General features: G+C 36.2%; 1 protein-coding gene across 1 annotated transcript; it reads right to left on the bottom strand.

The window, feature by feature from the left end:
• Positions 1 to 3,160: 3,160 nt before the first annotated feature.
• On the bottom strand, positions 3,161 to 12,835 carry LOC149841001 (uncharacterized). The gene is made up of 2 exons (XM_090004620.1): positions 12,139 to 12,835; positions 3,161 to 3,785 (listed from the first exon to the last, which is right to left on the bottom strand). The coding sequence occupies exons 1-2, from the start codon at positions 12,700 to 12,702 to the stop codon at positions 3,453 to 3,455; spliced, it is 897 nt and encodes a 298-aa protein (XP_089860746.1). The 5' UTR covers positions 12,703 to 12,835; the 3' UTR covers positions 3,161 to 3,452.
• Positions 12,836 to 18,819: the final 5,984 nt, after the last annotated feature.

Consider the following 18,819-nt stretch of genomic DNA (forward strand, 5'->3'; position numbering starts at 1 on the left):
AGAGAGATGCACAGGGAGAAGGACGTTTAAGAAGAGACAAAGAGAGAAAAATAATCAACTTCAATTCATGATAACACAATAGGCGACCCCAAACCTCTATTTATAGTGCTTGGCCTGGGTTTGGGCCTAGCTCTAATCTAAAAGTTGCAATGTAATACCCATGATTTTTCGAGGAATTTTATAAATTTTTGCAATTTCTTTTATATGCGATAAATTGAAAATGATAATACGTACCAAGTGTTATACCATAGGTTGTATAACACTTAGAAAAAAAAATGATGATTATAGAAAATACACTCACACGCCCTAGTGGAAATTCCCATTTCAAAATTCATTTATGAAGAATTCGAAGTTGGTTAGAAAAAAATATATAATTAATATAGCTGAAGTTTTGGCTTAGAAGCATTCACATACATTTGAAAGTAATTTAAATTTTATTTAGAGTCATTTCACTTAAACCTAAATTCTAGTTTTGAAAGAATTGAAATCCAAATTACAAAATTTAACTAATTAGAAAACAATTAAGTAGAATGGAAAATGTGGCTCAACTAAATTTAATAAAATTACAGGAGTCCATAGGTGGGCTATCTCATCCTATGTGGCACTCCTTTTTAACTTTAAAAAGATAAAATAAACTTAAAACTTTAAAATCATAAGGTTTTAAAAACTTGAAAATCATAAGGTTTTAAAAACTTACCAAAAATCAAAAAGAAGGAACCAAAGTCAAAACTTGCCTTTTTAATTAGGGAAGCCTCCCAAGAGGGGAGGGCGTCCCATCCTAGAGGTTTCTAGGATGGGAAGGCTGGAACAAGAAGAATAATAGAATGTGGTTTGGGAAAAGAAAAGAAAGAAAAAAAATAAAATAAAATCTAATTTGGACTAGTCAAACTTGTTCGCCATGCAAGCAAGTTTGAAAACATGAAAAATGGAAAGGTTGAAACTCCATGGGGGTCGACCAACCTATTCCCTACTCATTAACATAGTGTACCCTATGTACTATAAAATATATGTGTGTGATTTATATAACTTAAGCTAAGTAGTATACAAAAAAAAAAGAAATTAAAAGAGAGAAAAAGGAAAAGTACAAGGGTTAGAAGAATAGAAAGAAAAATCGGCCGCTACCCACAACCCCATGATCTATGCCACGGTACATCTCAGTGGCTTGGAAGGTACAGAAAAAATAGGACAAATGGCTAATCGAGTACGAGCAGTTTGGGCCCGATAAGCGTTTCAGGTATAATTTCGGTCTAGAACTGAAAAACTCTTGATTGGGGGTTATAGGATACCTAGGAACGTGTGTGAGAGTCTAGGATATGTTCTAAACACATGAAAAGGTTGTTAACGGATAGAGTTATCGGTTTAGGAAAATTTAGCATTTCGAGCACCCGACATGATGGGGTTTTGGGTTTCGGGTTATAGAAAAGCAATGAAAGTTAATATAAGGCTAAAGAGGATTGTGGAGGTACCTTGGAGGTATGTAACATCCTGATATGGAATTTTTCATGCTATAAAACATTGATACACAATCTGCAATACGAAGATGCCACGTGTCTGGCTTCTCTTCTTCATGTCTGAGACTCTAAACAATTAGTTTTTTCTTAATTAAAAGTCACCTCAGCTACTATGTCATCACCCAGGGACCCACACACTGTTGGTCGACTTTCCTGAGATTCTGGAGGTGGCGCTTGGATCCTGGACACTGGATTTTGATCTTCTAAATTTTGGGCCATAATACATGGAGCGATTCAAGCCCATAGCCTTGGTGAATAACCATGTGAAGCTCAAGAACCTGAAGCAAAGGGGTAGCTTGGAAGAATACCAGGCTGAGTTCGAGATCCTCAGCACTCTTCTGCCACTGGCGGATGACGAAACCTTGTAAGGGTCTTACATCGATAGACTACAAAAGAATCTTCATATCGAGGTTCTAGTTGCAATTGTTCGAACTCTTGAGAAGGCCTTTAAAGTAGCAAAGCTCTAGGAGGAAAAGCAAAAAAGGCTCTAGGCTTTTTTAAAGCCAAACAATCCTATTAATGAGTGTGGCAGGACATCGCTTGACCAACCGAAGGCGGCATCAGCCAAATGGCTGACATCAACCCCCAAGGTTGAAATGATTACATGCACCCAACGTGAATAGTAGATCAAGAAGGGATTGTGTTTCAACTGCAACGAGAAGTGGTTTAATCGCCATACTTGTAAGCACTACCTCATCTTTCAAATAGTAAAATATAATTCTGAAGATAATCGGCCTAACTCGCCTGATGAACAAGATGACACTGAAAGAGAGTCATCTATGGTATCTCTTTTCACGCTCTCTCGAGTGTCATCACACCCAGTTCGATGTGTTATTGGTCACATAAGCATGTGACAGGTGAATGTGCTCATTGAAAACGATAGTACCCACAATTTTATACGAGACCTTGTATTTTGGGAGATCATATAAAAGTTCAAGGAGCATCTGGTTTTTTATATGATGGCCAGCAATAAGTCACATCTTAAGTGTGTGAAGGTCTATCCAAACATGAACTTACTACTCCAAGGAGCTAAGTTCATGACTCAAGAAGGTAGCATAGGATTTCAAGGCCATAAAGATAGATCTCAGATCATCCTTCATGCCATCAAACCTCCTTCAATGAAAGAAATTCAGCATAAGGCTGCCTTGAAGCTGTTGAAAAGTACCAAGATAATTTTGGATACACAGGTAGGGGGGGCTTTGCCAATAAAAAAAAATCTACCTCAACAAAGTGGAAGCAGATCAGGTCATGCTGAACATGAGCATTTTTGCTCATGCCGACATCGTGGCCGTCTCTTTGCATTTTGGATGAATGCCACAGTTTTGTTGACTTTTGAGCCAAATAGGACGGCCACCATGTCAGCATGAGCAAAAACGCTCATGTTCAGCATGACGTGATCTGCTTTCCAACAAAGTTGCCTATTCACTCATGTTTTCCAATCTTTCAGTTTATACTAACAAAAAATATGGATTTTATGATCCATCAGGCTTAATTCAAATGCTGCATTTGAAGAAACACAAATACACCCTATTAATAGAGAATTTGCAGAAACAGAAGCAAGTTGATCGTATTCAACTTTAATACAGAAATCCATTACCGACCACTATGTCAGCAAGTTGATAGTATGTCATTTTAATACAAATATCAATTATTAATCACTATGTAAAAGCACCACACCAATATAGCACCAAGATGTAATTAAGACAAAAAAAAAACAGATGCAACTAAAATTGTACTCCGGACAAGGGCTATCCTTGTTTTAAAAGGTAAACGGCTCATGAGAAGTGGGAAAACAGAAGCCAGCGAAAACAAGACCATAAACATGCATAGCCTCAAAACATAACAAAACTTGCTTATGAAACTTCCTACAGGGGGAGAAAGCAAAATAGCAAAGCGGAGATTAATCACCACCGCCTGCCTTCCTGGTAAAGGAACAGTAACTTATTTTAGGTAACGACCTCTTCCACGACCAAAATTTCCCCTCCCACGCAGACCACCACCTTGGCGCTGACCCCCAGACTTCTTAACTGCTAATTTCTTGTCAACATCTGCATTTGCAGGAGCTTTCATATTTTCTGGCAAGGGAAGTATCTTATCAATAGATTTCCGGTAGCTAAAGTCATCAAAAGAACCATCTGTCCTCATGACAAAAAAACAGCGACTTTTCCACACTGGATGGAACCGAACCTGAAATGATCGTACACCACTGCCAATTTTTTTCTCAGCCTCCAAGCTGCCCTTCTTGAGCAAATCCAGGAATACCATGTGTTCATACTGCACAGCAAGTAGTTCCACGTAAAACAAACTGCAAAAAAGGTAACTGTGGCAGGAGGAAATTTGTGACAATCAACAAAAAATGACAGCAACAGGCAATCTGACAGCTTCATGCAATTTAAATGAACTCACTGTACACCGAGAAGGGCAAACAAGAGACAAATAGAGCCATCATAAAAAAGTCACGACCTCTTTTTCCCTAAGAGTTAGCAGATTTTACAGCTATAAAAAGGAGTGCTTTTATTGAAGCTGCAAAGAATTGTGGTCAGCAGCAATCAATAGAAAGACAACCAACATATGAAGGAACTAACATAATCGCCAGAAGCCTTAAAGGTTTTGATATATTTGATGGAAAAGGTTTGATAATGGTTGAAATAGTTAAAGAGTAAAATTTTACCTTGGAAATAGACGAAAATATGCATGAGAAAATTAACCCTATGTAGATGGGCAACAATTTTTTGCTGTAAATATTTTATTATACAATACGAGATAGTGTATCATAATATCAGGCCTTGAACAAGCACGACACAAGACCCTGTATTGGAAGACCAAATATTAGGCAATATCACCCCCTCTCGCTCTCTTGTTGGGTCGGCAGGGGAGGGGATGAGGCCCCCCTGCTCCCTCTGTTTTCGACAGGGGAGGGGCCGAGCCCCCCCCCCCCCCTCTCGCTCTCTTGTTGGGTCGGCAGGGGAGGGGCTGAGCCCCCCTTGCTCCCTCTGTTTTCGGCAGAGGAGGGGGTCGAGCCCCCGTCCCTGCTCACTCTTATTTCAGGGGAGGGGTTGAGTCCCTCCCTGTTTTTGGCAGGGGAGAGGCAGATCCTCTCTCCTTGCTCCTGATTTTATTATATATATATATATATATTATATATTATATATATTTTTATATCAAGATAATGTCTGTATAATTGATTTGAAATTTTGAATGTATTTTTTTTGTATTTTCAGGATAAAATGACGAATAAAGGGAAATGACTTATGTCATCCTCATCCCAACATGTGAATAGTTGTAGTGGGATTGATGATGTGGGGTCACTATGAGTACATGTAGATAAACTTGCAAAAACTGGAGAAGGAGGTGGTGAAAATAAGAGATTTTGATGCAAGTTCTGCGAAAGAGATTTTGTTGGGTCATACACAAGAGTGAAGGCTCATTTGTTGAAGATACCAGGATGTGGCATTTCAGGATGCAGAAAAGTTGATGAGGCAATGCGAAGACAATACAAGAAAATACAAAAAAAATATGAGAAGAGAAAGACAATGGTTGATTCTTGTGCAGTTAGTATGCCATTTGCAAACCACCAAGAAGATGCTGAAAAAAAAAAGTCAATGTAGGAGGTAGAGGAACGATACAAGCAACATTCAATACATATGGAAGAGAAGAATTAGATAGAAAAGTTGGAAGGTGTTTTTATTCTAGTTCACTTCCATTTAATGCGGCTAAAAATCGTTATTAGAAGGATTTAGTAACATCCTTGGCAAATTGTAATTTGAGTAGCTATGTGCCTCCAAGTTCAGAAAAAATACGAACTACACTTCTTGCAGATGAGAGGGCAAATGTGGAGAAGTTGCTGGAGATTAAAAAATATTCATGGGAGCAAAATGGAGTTTCAGATATTCAAAGGCGTCCACTGACCAATTTCATTGATTGTTCGCTTAGTGGCTCAATATTCTTGAAAGCAGTTGATGTATTTGGGAAATATAAAAATGCAGAGGATTTGAAGGGGTTGTTTATAGAAGTCATAAAATAAGTGGGTGATCAGAAAGTGATACAAATCATTACAGACAACGCTCCAGTTTGCAAAAGTGCAGTGTTGAGTTTGAAGAGTGAGTACTCTCATATTTTTTGGACTCTCTGTGTAGCACAGCTTAAATCTGACCCTAAAGAGCATCTACAACCCAAACAACAACAACAACAACAACTACGCCTTCAGCCCGAAACAATTGGGGTCGACGATATGAACCAAAAAAGAAAATCATTCTGGGTTTTCCACATGAATCCTTCTCCTCCAATCATTTCTATCCAATGCCATGTCTTCGGTGAGGTTCAAAGCATTCATATCCTTTCCTATCATCTCCATCCAAGTCTTCCTAGGCATACCCCGACCTCTTTTAACTAATATATTTTCCCATTTTTCAATCATTCTAACTGGAGCATCATTAGGCCTTCGCCGAATATGTTCAAACCACCGCAAACGATTCTCTCTCATCTTATTTTCAATGGGTGCAATGCCGACCCTTCTTACGTATCTCCTCGTTCCGAATCTTATCTTTTATTGTATTTCCACACATCCATCTTAGCATACGCATCTCAGCTACACTCATTTTTTGAATATGATGTCTCTTGGCAGCCCAACATTCTGCAACCCAAAGAAGAAGAAAATTCACAAGCATATGCTTTATGTTCATGGATTAAAGATTTAGAAAAAAATGTCAAAAGCATTAGGAATCTTGTTGTTAACCACCATCGTGCTAATGCTATATTTAATAGGTATTCTGACCTGAAATTGTTGAAGGTCGCTGAACCACGTTTTGCGTCCATCATTGTGATGGTGAAGAGAATTAAAAGAGTGAAGAATGCTTTTATTAACATGGTGACTGATGAAAATTAGATATTCTATCGTGCTGACGATGATATCAAGGCTCAAAAAATTAAAAAATTCATTATTGATGATGAGTTTTGGAACAAAGTGGTATACTTCCTTCAATTTACGCAACCCATTTGGGAAATGTTAAGAGAAGTTGATAAGGATGAGCCCATGCTTCACAGAGTTTATGAAATGTGGGATAATATGATTGAAAAAATACAAGCTATAGTTTCCAAGCATGAAGAAAAAAAATCCTGCATTGGATGATTCCGAATTTTTTAATCATATTCATTCAATTTTAGTCAGAAGATGGGATAAGAGCAACACTCATTTGCATTGCATGGCACATTCTCTTAATCCAAAATATTATGCAAATAAGTGGTGGGTTGGTGGTATTGGTTGTATCCCTCCAAATTTAGACCCAGAGCTATTAAGACATAGAAATATGTGTATATGACAAGACTTTTTTCAAAAGCACATCTTCTACATCAATTACACAAGAGTTTGAAAAAATTTCATCTTCAAGATTATATGGACCAGCATTATTCGCGAGAGAAGAGGATAATATAGATCCTATCACATGGTGGTCAACATTTGGATCAGAAACACCTCTTCTCCAACGTCTTGCATTAAGATTGCTATTGCAGCCTGCTAAGTTCATCTTGTGGTGAAAGAAATTATAGCACATATTCTCAAATCCACAACATGAAGAGAAACAAACTCACCATCAAGCATGCAGATGATTTAGTATATGTTCATTCAAATCTTCGATTACTTTCACGAACCAATGATGAATACAGGTATTAATTTGCTCTCTTAGTTATTTGATTATTTCTTAGTTTTTCATTTAAATATACTTGTATTGTATTTAACATTTTCAATTTGGGTTTATAACGCAGACAAATAACATCCAAATTTTAAGATATAAACCCAGAAGAATGTGACTTCGAGGGAGAGCATGATTTCAACATAATAAACATGGATTTAGCTAAGCCCAGTATTCCTTCTAATGATGCATTTGATGATGAAGAAGAAAATTATTAAGATCCATTACTTCATCAGGATATACTTTGGTATGTAATTTAGTTCTTTTCTGCTTTACTTATTTGATTGATATTTAGGTTGATTTATGTAATTGCTTTACTTATTTGATTGATATTTAGGTTGATATATTGCATGCATGATGAATGATATTATGACAATGTTAACTGTTAAAACTTCAAAATTATATATATATTACATTTTTGCCCTGCCGCACCCCCGCACCCAAGGTTTTTGAAAGTGTCGCACCCCCGCCCCCGCACCCGCACCCATGTGACATAGTACCTAAGTGTTTCTTTTATGGGAAATGAATGGCATTTAGTGCAGCAAATTCATTTTAGTTTTGACTTATAGCTAATACCCTTTCCAGCATAGAAACTAGTTACAAAAATGCTCCCTTATCACGCATTGAGGGGAAAAAATTGAAAACAAGTTATTGTAGAAATAAGGTAGTAGCATAGTGAGTTCAAAAGAGTTATGGCAGATGGATGGACAGATAACATATATCTACAATTGATAAACCATTTAGTCTCTTGTCCTAAAGAATGGATGTTTTTGAAGTCTAATTATTATGTCAAATAGATCAAAGATAGTAGACAAGTTGACTGTGACACTGTCAGAGATAACAGAAGAAGTCGGGCCTTCTAATGGTGTGCAGTTCATTTCGGATAATGCATCTGATTTCAAAGCTGTTGGAAAAATGGTTCAAGAAAGTGTTTTGTTTGGTGTCAATGTGTCGTAACTATTTGAATTTCATTCTTTGAAGACATTGGAGAAATGGATGGAATTTTTATGTCATTGAGACGAGCAAAAAGATCATAAATCCATACAATATTCCTGGGTACTGAACGTGATCATCTTGAGACAAATGTCTCTTGATAACATCTTTTTGAGCCAAACATACAGTGCTAGTGGGTGTGAGAGAAATTGGAGTCATTTTTAGTGCATCCACACCAAAAAAAGGACATCAGTTAGAGCACTCACACTTAACGATGCAGTACATGGGACTTAGCCAAAGGTTACATTTTACTACCTCAAGCACTCAATTATACATTTTTGAATTTTTATATCAGTATATATAATATTAGAATACATATATTATTGGCACTTTGCAGACATAAAAGAATCAAGAGACATAGGAACTATTATTAAATTTAATAAAGTTGATAATATAATAGTAATAGGTGATTGGGTGCAGAAGAGTCAGGTGTCTTAAATGACAATGTTGATTGGAAGCAACTGAAGGCCGATCTGCAAGCTACACTTGAAGAGGAGGAGAATAATTATGTACAGTGACCTAAGTTAGAAAGGAGAAAGGAAGGAATGACCCAGAAGAAGCTCCTTCGTTATGATTCATGAAACTAGGCAGGATAATTTTTCCTTTTTCTTTTGTTATTTAATTAATTAATCGTTGGATTGTTTGGTGATATCTTCAAAGTTCAGACTTCAGACTTGTTGTTGTTTTTTTTTTTACGGAAAGTAAAATAAGATTTTCCATTAAAGTAGAGATCCTTATATAGCACATTGTGGTTGACAAGACATAGCCCTACGACCCAACCAAAGGGAGGTCACAACCTGACCACCTTGAGAAGGAACTGAAATGAACATATGTAAGAATAAGTTTGCTTACAGGGACAATATTATAGTAAGACTCCTTGACGTTTGATTGTTTCACTCCTTCCAAACCACCCACCAAGTAGTCAGTAACTAACAACACCATATATATTTCTGGCGCCTATGTTTCTAAATTGACTCAATCTTATAAGGAGATCTCTTCAGCATGAGAACTCTTTTACCTCCAGCCTAAGATTCCGCCACACCATGCATTAAGCCTTATAAGAAATATAACCAAAACAAGTTTGATGTGGTTTCCTCCCCTTTAAAGCATAATATACATCTGTCTCCATGAAACCCTTTCCTAAATAGGTTAGTTTTGTGTGGATTTTGTCAATTGTCACTAAACAAGCAAACACCCTCACCATGAAGTTGGACCAAGCCCCAAATAAATTGAGGCAGCATGTGACACACTGTCCAAGCTGTGCACAGAAAGAAACTAAAGAAAATATAGTAATTGTACCACAAATACTATTATAGTGACTACATAATCGGCCCACCCATATGGCCGCAACTTATAAAATCAAATGGTAAATAAAGGTATATATCAAATACATTTATCAAGATTGAAAGTAAAAGTAATTGGAATTATAAACATATCGAACCCAGACCCAAATCAGGATACGTTGGATTGGGTGTAATTCTTAGACCAGATTAAAAAACATGTATATCAAAGACTCAACCAATACATACCCGAACACCTATATGAGTCCACAATTTCCAGCTGCAACCGGACCCAGACCCAAACCTGAATTAAATTGAGCCGGGTTTTGGTCTTTTATGCCTGATTTGGAATTGGGTCTGATAAGACCTGACCCAAACCCGACCCGATTACACTCCTAAATTGCTAATAACTAAAGGCCTTGATAGTTATGCACAGGAATAACCAAGCCCATGCATAAACGTTTTTCTTTTTATAGTCAATGAGAGAGAGAGTCATGACCAAATAGGAATTACGCAAAGAGAGAGAGAGAGAGTCCTCATTTTATGCCTATTGAGGAAGAGAGACATTTTGGAGAGTGTGAAAGAAAGAAAGTTTCGTCATGTTATGGTAATTAAAAAAAGGGAGAGACGGAAGTGGAGAGAGAGAGAGAGAGAAAAACAGTAATTAATTTTTTAAAAAATTACAATGTGCATGTAAGTAAGACTTCCTTTTTTATGAAAACTTCATGCAAATTCCCTTAGAAATTTATAACTACATTCTCAATTCACATGACAAGAATGTCAATTATAACAAAGTTATAAAAAAACCAATTTTTTGCACCTGATACTGTTTCTTCTGCTTTTATAATATTTAGGATTGAATTGTTCAGGAGGCAGCTTGTTGATGACTTCTTGAAGAAAATATAGTAATTACATTGTTTTATTTTGTTGTTGTTACTTAACATTGATGTTCTAGTACTTTTGGTGCTTACATTGTTTAGGGTGCAGCCGCGCAGCTTGTTGATGACTTCTTATAACCACTACATTTATTAGATTATTTTATTTTGTTGTAACTTGCAACTTAACATTGATGTTCTAGTTGTTTTGGTGATTGTATACACTTTCCTCATTCTCTGAGATTTTTTTCTAATTTTTTAATTTGTACATTTTTTTGTAAAATTTTCTATTCTTTTCAAATTTGTAATTAATTTTGTAGATATCTTATGATACAATAGAATACAGTATGATCTATGTAACACAGAATCTTCTGAAAGGCCAATGCACTTGCATCGCACCTGCATCCATGTGGGTGCCACACTTGGACATTGCTTCTGCAGTGTCAGCTGCAGTCAACTGCACTGAGGTCCATTTATGTCCAAACTGGACTCAGTTAACCCTAACCAAGTCTAGTTTTATCTATAGTATATGCATAGATACGTATATATATATATATATATATATATATATATATATATATATATATATATATATATATATATATATATATATATATATATATATATATATATATGAGTAATGGGTTCCTTAGGCCCCCTTTTTCGTTAGGTCTCGTTTGGGCCCCTTCAAAAATCATAGTTTTAAGTATTTTTCTCACGTCTAACACCATAGATGTGATCTATCCGTTTTTTTTAGTGGGAACCTATGTCACATGAACTCCGCTAGGGGGTCGACGCACCCACGTCGACACGCCCCGACACAGGTGCGAACACGGGTGCAGATTCGGACACGGTCAACCAAGTGTCAAACTCGGTCAACACACCGAGGCCGAGTCCATCCACATTTTGGACTCAGTCAACTTTGACTGAGTCTATTTTTGTCCGTTTTTTAAGGCAAAAAACTAAAAAAATCGATTTTTTATATTTTTTAAAATATATATATATACATAGACTGTGTGCAGAGTCACAGGGCTAGTGCTATCTTATTACTTTGATCATTCTCAGTGCTATCTTATTAATTTATTGTTATATATATATATAATTATATATATATATATATTTAAAAAAAAATTTATATATATATATATAACCGAGTCTCCGCGTCCAAAAATTTTGAAATTGCGCCGCACCCGTACCCTCACCCGCACCCATGTGACATAGGTGGTAACCAGCTTTTGGATCGCCGGAACCTGACCTGTATACAAATTTTTTTGGTGATCCAAAATCAATGGCTATGAAGGTACCAAGTTTTCTAGGCTCATAAAAATATGTTTTTTCATCAAGAAAACATGATCCAAGAGTCAATTCCCACTAAATCAAGCATGCTAAACACATCTAATGGTTCAGATCCATCATAAAACACTTAAAACCTATGGAGAAATATGTTCAGCTCTCTCTCTCTCTCTCTCTCTCTCTCTCTCTCTCTCTCTCTATATATATATATATATATATATATATATATATATATATATATAGGGTAAAGATTGACTATTAATGAAGGTATAGAACTAATGAGCCAGAAATCATAGGCGCAAGTTGTATTGACTCAATCTAACCACATAGATGTGTTCAACACATGCTTTGTTTGCTAAGGATAAAGCTTTAGATCGTGCTTGAAACACACAAGCTTCGAAAATATTAATAGGAACATTAAGATAAATAAAAAATAGCATTAACACAGCAAATTAAACCAAATAAATCCAGATCCGGAGAAAAGAAAAAAAGGAATTACCGTATTGATATTCACGTTTGGAGGCCAAAAATGAAGGAACTTGTAGAAGTAGTCGAACATTTCCAATGAAGTATCAAATGTCTTGGGCCCGAGCTTAACTGGACTAGTTTGCGCTGCCTTCCCATCCTCTTTCATAATTTCTTCCTTCTGATTTTCCACTTCATCTTCTTGTGCTCCTTCCTCTTCTTCTTCTCCGTCTCCTTCTCCTCCTTTCTCTTCCTTTACTCCCTCCACGTCATCTTGTCCTCCTTCCTCTTTTCTTTCTACTTCTCTTTCTCCTTCTCCATCTTCTTTTGCCTCTTTCCCGGCTCCTTGTCCTCCATCCATTTCTTTTGCTTCTTGTCCTCCTTGCACTTCTCCTTGTCCTCCTGCTTCTCCTTCTTCTCCTCCTTCCGTCATATTCTTGAGCCCCTCCTCCTCCACCGAGTCCTCAGCCCTAGCTCTCTTCAAGCCCCCGTTGGCAGAGGCATCCTCCTCCTCCTCCCTCGCTCTCTTCGACGTCTCGAGCGACTCGGAATCGGTAAGGTGAGGGTCTTGAGGGAGATCGGGGGCCTCGATCTCCATATCGCGCGACGGAGACTCCAGAGACGGCTGGGCGTCCTCCTCGCGACTCGGCGATACAGAGGCCAATCAATTCGGGTAGCCCTCGCTTTCGGCAGCCATGATTGATCGGGAGAGAAAGAGAGAGAGAGACGCTAAACCCTGAACGGTTTCCCTCCTAAAAGTCTAAAACCATCCCTCCATGGTGCTTATAGCGTGCGCAGAGAGGGTGCATTCGTAATTTCTGACATTTTCATGGAAATTTTCAAAAGTTCTCCAGAAATTTATAAGATACAAAATTCACAAAGATTAGTAAGAATTTGATAAAAATTCATTAATTTTTTCATAAATTCTAGAGAAACTCGAGCGTGACTTTTTGCTGAAGCCTCTGACTCTCGCCAAGACTTTGATCGAGACTCGTAAAAAACCGCAAAAAATTAGGAATTCAAGAAAGTTTTAAGGTTCGAAAATTCAAAAGCTTCTAAAATTATACCAAACTCAATAGAAATTCATACAAAATGACAAAATTCTTGAAAGTCATAGAAAAGTGATTTTTTTTTAAAAAACATGGCAGTGTTTGAAAAACCTTTAAAGTTTTGGGAAATTCATATAAAACTATAGGCATTCATCTATAATTTACAAATTCTGCGAAATTATATAGAAAAATCAGAAAAAAATATGGACGACTTAGGAGAATTTTTGGAAAATTCACAAAAAAAAAATAGATCTTTAAAACATTTGGAAAAATATAAAAGAAATTCTGAAATTTTTTTATAAAAGTATGAACATTTTAGTAAAATTTTGGAAAATTCATATACAATCCAAACGACCTTTAAAATTTTCAAAAATTCAGAAAAAATTTCTTAAACATCTTAGAAATTTAAAGAAAATGTTAGAAAATTAAAATTTTAAAATTCATAAAAGTTGAAAATTTTCAAAAACTATTTTATATGTTTATAGAAATTTCAAATTTGTCAAAAAATAGAAAATTATGAAATACTAAGATTTCTAAGGGAGAATTATCTGAGCATGTTTTTCTCATTAAATGAATGAGGACTGCAACAAAGCAATTGAGGTCCAATTTCACAAAAATTTAGATATAAGATAGTGGGAAAACATTTTTATGAACTTTCTAAACTTTTAATCTTTAGAAAAAATATTTCTTTGTACATTTTTTATTTTCATGATTTTTTAGAATTTCATTCAAAATTCAAATTTTTTTAACTTTGATGATTTTTCAAAAATTTTGAAATTTTCTATAAAGGTTTTCTAAATTATCTATGAGTTTTCCAAATATGTCCATGAATTTTTAGAATTCCTTAAAGTGTTGTAAACTTTTTTAAATTTTCCAAAAGTTATAGAGATTTTTCAAATTTTTTGTTAATTCTCAAGAAAAAACATGAACTGGGTGGATTTTCCTGAAGTTAAAGACAAAAGGGTCACCCTCATTTCCTTATATGAGTTTTTGGCCAACAGGGCTTGCAACTCCTGAATGTCTCTAGGTTTTTTTGGGGTATTCCTAGGAGGATTTTGTGTCATAGACTCGGGTTAAATAGGCAAGTCAGGGTTCCATGAACCCTATCTTGGCTCAAATGTGGATAGGTTCCCCTGATGATCCGTAGAATCCCTCTATTGAACCATGTTTTAGGATCTATTAACACACAAGAGTATACACCAATCACATAGAACACGAAACAAGATTTTGAAAAACCAGCTTCTTAGGTCTCCTCCTTCGCAGACCTAAGAGGTCACTTCAAATGAGATTTAATAGGAAGGGTTTCTTCTTATTGGACCTTTCACTATATACCTGAGCTGTAGCTCTTGGTACGTGCAAGTGGGCACCTGATTTTCTTAGTCTACCACTGATATGACTAAGTTAATGGCTTCTTATACTAATGGGAGGATTTGAAGATCCAAAATATGGGATTTTAAAAAACCAAGCATAAAACAATAATTTTACAATCAAAGTCATAAGAAAATGAGGATAAAAATGGAGACAAAAGGCCAAGCAAACAAGGTTTTCATATTGACCCTCCGAAATTTCTGAAGTTGGTGGTTCAGAAGAAGACCTGGAAGGTAGGTTCAAATTTTTGACAAACGGGTATTGAAATTTGAGCTTAATGGACTCAAGAGAATCTAACCTAAGATTCTAGGATCGTGGTACATGTGTCAGGAGAGCAAAAACCTACTAGACACGATGGAGAAGAGGTCTAAGGTTTCTAATGGTTGCAGTTAGGGTAAAACAATGAAAACTGGGTTAAACAACTAAATCAGGTAGATGCGGTTTAGACTCAATAGGTGTTTCAGGTGTAGTTTCAATCCAAAAATGAAAGGACCTGATCCAAAATTTCTAGGGTCACCTAGGAACATGTGTAAAGGTATGAGATATGTTCTAAATATAAGTAAAGGCTGCAGACAGTTAGGAGTTATTGGTTTAAGGAATTTAGGTATTTTGGGTATCTGGCAGGATGCAATTTTAAGTTTCAAGGTCTAAAAAATTAACAAAAGTTATTTTAAGGCTAAGTAAGGGCAATAGAGGTACCTTGGCGGTATATAGCAGACTGAGATGATGTTTTTCACATTCTAAAACTTAGACACATGACCTGCAACGTGAAGACGCCACTCGGCTCACTGGGATAGCAAAAATGCATGGTCTGGGATGTTGGGGGAGTTCAGGCTCCTGAAGGGGCTGGACGTCCAACACTACGATGACTGGTCTATTGAGAACCAGAGAGATCATGAAACACCTCAAAATTTTAACTAAAAAACGTAGTCATTTTTTAATGTATAATTTAATACGAGGTTTTATCTATGGCATTGTCTTAACCAAACTAAACTCTAAGGAGTCAACTTGTGCACAAGTGCTAGCATTTATTAGCTTCTTAGAACCAAGTTCGAGAAAAAATAACCAAGAATAAATTCATATATGACATTTCTCTATTGAACAAAGCTCTACGGAGTCATCTTGTGTGCAAGCACTAGCGTTTAATAGCTTCATAAAATTTAGTTCAAGAAAGAGACTACCCAAATCAAAACATTTTATCAAGAAAGCAGAATATAGCAGAATATTCTTTTTTGGCATTTGGTTACAAATCTTGGGCATGTCAGTGATAATTGAATACATGTAAGACTGGATTCAAATCCCTTGGACTTGAGTACACATCCAATTTTGTAATTCGGATCTAATTAACGAATCCAAATATACTAAATATCATATGGTCTACAACCCATAATTCAAACCATTCAACTTAAGCAAACATATTATCTAACTTCCAATTTAAAATGTAATAGTTCTACTACATCATTTAAAATTAAACAATTTTAAAGATAGTAAGACTCATAGTCAAAGTTCCCGAGATCCTAAAGAAAGTGTGGTTTTTGGCACCCCATTGCATCCTGCCAATACTTGTAACGTATCTACTCATCACCTAAATGTTGATATGTAAGGGGTCAGATTCAGCGAGTCTTGTAGGTACAATAACATTGCAAATTGCATAAAACTAAACACACATGAACCCTTATTCATTCAGGATATATGCATTTAATCATGATAAGCATATTGCATCTAAATGCTTAATAACACATAACCATGATATACAGTTATACATTTCATACTTTCAACATCTCAATTCCAAACATAAGCATGATATAATAGTTTTAACCAAAAGTATTTTATAATCTCATAAATGGCTTTCACAACAATTTTATATTATCATTTAATATCATGCAACATTATAAAAATATCCAATATAGAGTGCTTGCATAATTAGGGCATATTTTCAATACATGTTTGACATAAAGTAAATGTGATCAATTATAAGGCCTTTGTTTGTCTAGCTTACTCTCCTGTGGGCACTTGCAGGCCACTGTCGTTGTGTCAGATGAGACCACTCAAGCGTTTATTATGCTATATAACCCGAGTTACTACCTGAAACAGATCTAATGGGGGAAATCTGTGATCGAGAGAGATTTTTCTAGAGGCCACTAAAAATTAGAATGCATCACAAACTTTTGTAGAAGACATGGATCTACCACTTATAACACATAGCTAGTCTGGCCTCCTATACCTCTAAGGACTGGAGTCTAGGTGAGATGCCTTGTTCTCACAAAGATTTTAATAACGAGGTCATACAAGAGGTTGTATCACCTACCTTCTCTAAGGTAAGCCTAAAATGAATGGGTTATTGGGCCTTTATTAAAAGGTTCAATAAAATTCATTAAGTGTACCTCATATCATCAGACATTTCAAGACTCAATAGCCCAAGTACCCTTTCAGGATAACTTTTCTCATTGTTATTCATGACATGAGCATCTTACTATCCATGCAAGGTAGTTTCATATCTTATTAGGCTCAACTTAATTCCAATCGATTCATCATTCTCTGGCACCTTTAGCCCAATTGAACATCTTACCTGTGAAGGCGATAACCATCAATTCATATGTGTATGTATCTTTCATAATTTGATGCACTTTCAACACCCTATGGGTTTTCATCAAACTCTTGCTCATTTTAGAGCGATACCATGCACATGCATGTGTTCTCATGCCTTATAATACAATATAATCACATGTCACACATACATATGTGCACTATAGCACCATATTGGTTTCTTAGACCCATATTATAAGCATTATACATGCATGCTTTTTCATGCCTTACAGTACAATATAATCACATATCATACATTCATATGTGTATTATAGCACCATATTGGTTCCTTGAACCTAAGCTCATTCATGAGCATTATAAATGCATGCATGCATTACAAGTGCATGAATGCATTATAGCATTATATGAATGCAATGAAAGTGTACGTAGCACATGAACAATGGGAAAGAACATATGACGTGAGTGCTAGGAAAATAAGGAAGAAGGATAGGGAGTTGGCTAGCTTAGAGAGAAGGAGAGATGGGATGGATTGGGTTTGTTGGGGTGAGAGGTTAGCGATGGTTAGAGAAGAGATATGTAGAATCTTAAGTGGTTAGGAGTCTAACCCTCTTAGAGTAGGGCACACTCTCAAAGAGAATTCATAAGTGAATGCTCTCTAATTTGCATCAAATAATCAAGTAGGATACATGAGATAATGAGCCAAATAACTTGAGTTGAACCTTATATATGCCACACCCCTCCTATCTACCATTATTACATGAGAAAATTACATTCACGACACCCATGTCCCAACAATGCAAAATACTCAAAGTATAATATATTACAAAATATGTCATGTCGCCCATGTAGGAGCCTATCTAGGCTAGCTATCAACTGTAGAGGTACTTTGTGACTCTATTATTTGGCCAATATCAATGGCTACGGAAGAGTGCATGTATCATTCTCACCCCCTTGAAAATGGCCTTGTCCTCAAGGCAAGCCGTCAAAAATTGGATGATGTTATCATTCTCAAATGGTTGCATGTCATTTCCAAGAGGTACGTGCTTTAAAAGTTGACATATTGTAATGGAAGTCACATCACCCGCATTAGTTCTTCCATTTCTTCTCTAAGGTATATGATAGGCAATTTCCTCCCATGTCGTACCTCAAATGGTGTTACTTGGATATCCATGTGGGGTCCCAAAGTAATAACTTCCTTCTTTCTTTCAAATTTCTTGGAGGTCATGGGTAGTACTTGCATTAGGATGACATTAGCTACCCTTTCATGTAGGGTGGTATGTTGAAGTCCTTGCATAGCTTGAGCTTACACCCCTTTTTCTTTGATTATACCTTGCTCTTCTTATAGAGAGAAATCCACAAAAGGCATATGCAAATACGTTTGCCTTTACATTCTCTTTTTTATCTTCAGGAAACTTTATATACTTTGATGCAATGCTTCTAAACCAATTCAATGTGTACGAGAAGTTGAAGATCAATCTGAACGATCCACCATTAAAGACCCACTTTGAGAAATCATACTCGTGCATACCCAAGGCAAAAACAACACATTCGGGCCAAATTGAGGTATAAGGGTATTTTTATTGTTTTATATATTTTTATTTTTTAGATTTTGTCACTAATATCTCAAAACTTTTTTTAGCTAGCTTAATTTATCAATCTTTGGCTTGATCTGCAAGCCAATCACGATCGAACTCTCGCACAAGCCCGAGGACTACCCTACTAGGGTCCAGTTATCTTAGGATAGGTATCTT

The sequence above is a fragment of the Nuphar pumila genome, chromosome 4 (assembly GCF_984573655.1).
Source record: "Nuphar pumila chromosome 4, dmNupPumi1.hap1.1, whole genome shotgun sequence".
Lineage (NCBI taxonomy): Eukaryota > Viridiplantae > Streptophyta > Magnoliopsida > Nymphaeales > Nymphaeaceae > Nuphar > Nuphar pumila.

What these genes read in the sequence shown, in the direction of transcription:
- LOC149841001 (XM_090004620.1), bottom strand. Translation starts at nt 12,702, where the DNA reads ATGGAGATCGAGGCCCCCGATCTCCCTCAAGACCCTCACCTTACCGAT. An exon ending in CAAACGTGAATATCAATACG is followed by an intron (nt 3,786 to 12,138) that starts GTAATTCCTTTT and finishes CTTGCTGTGCAG; the next exon opens with TATGAACACATGGTATTCCT.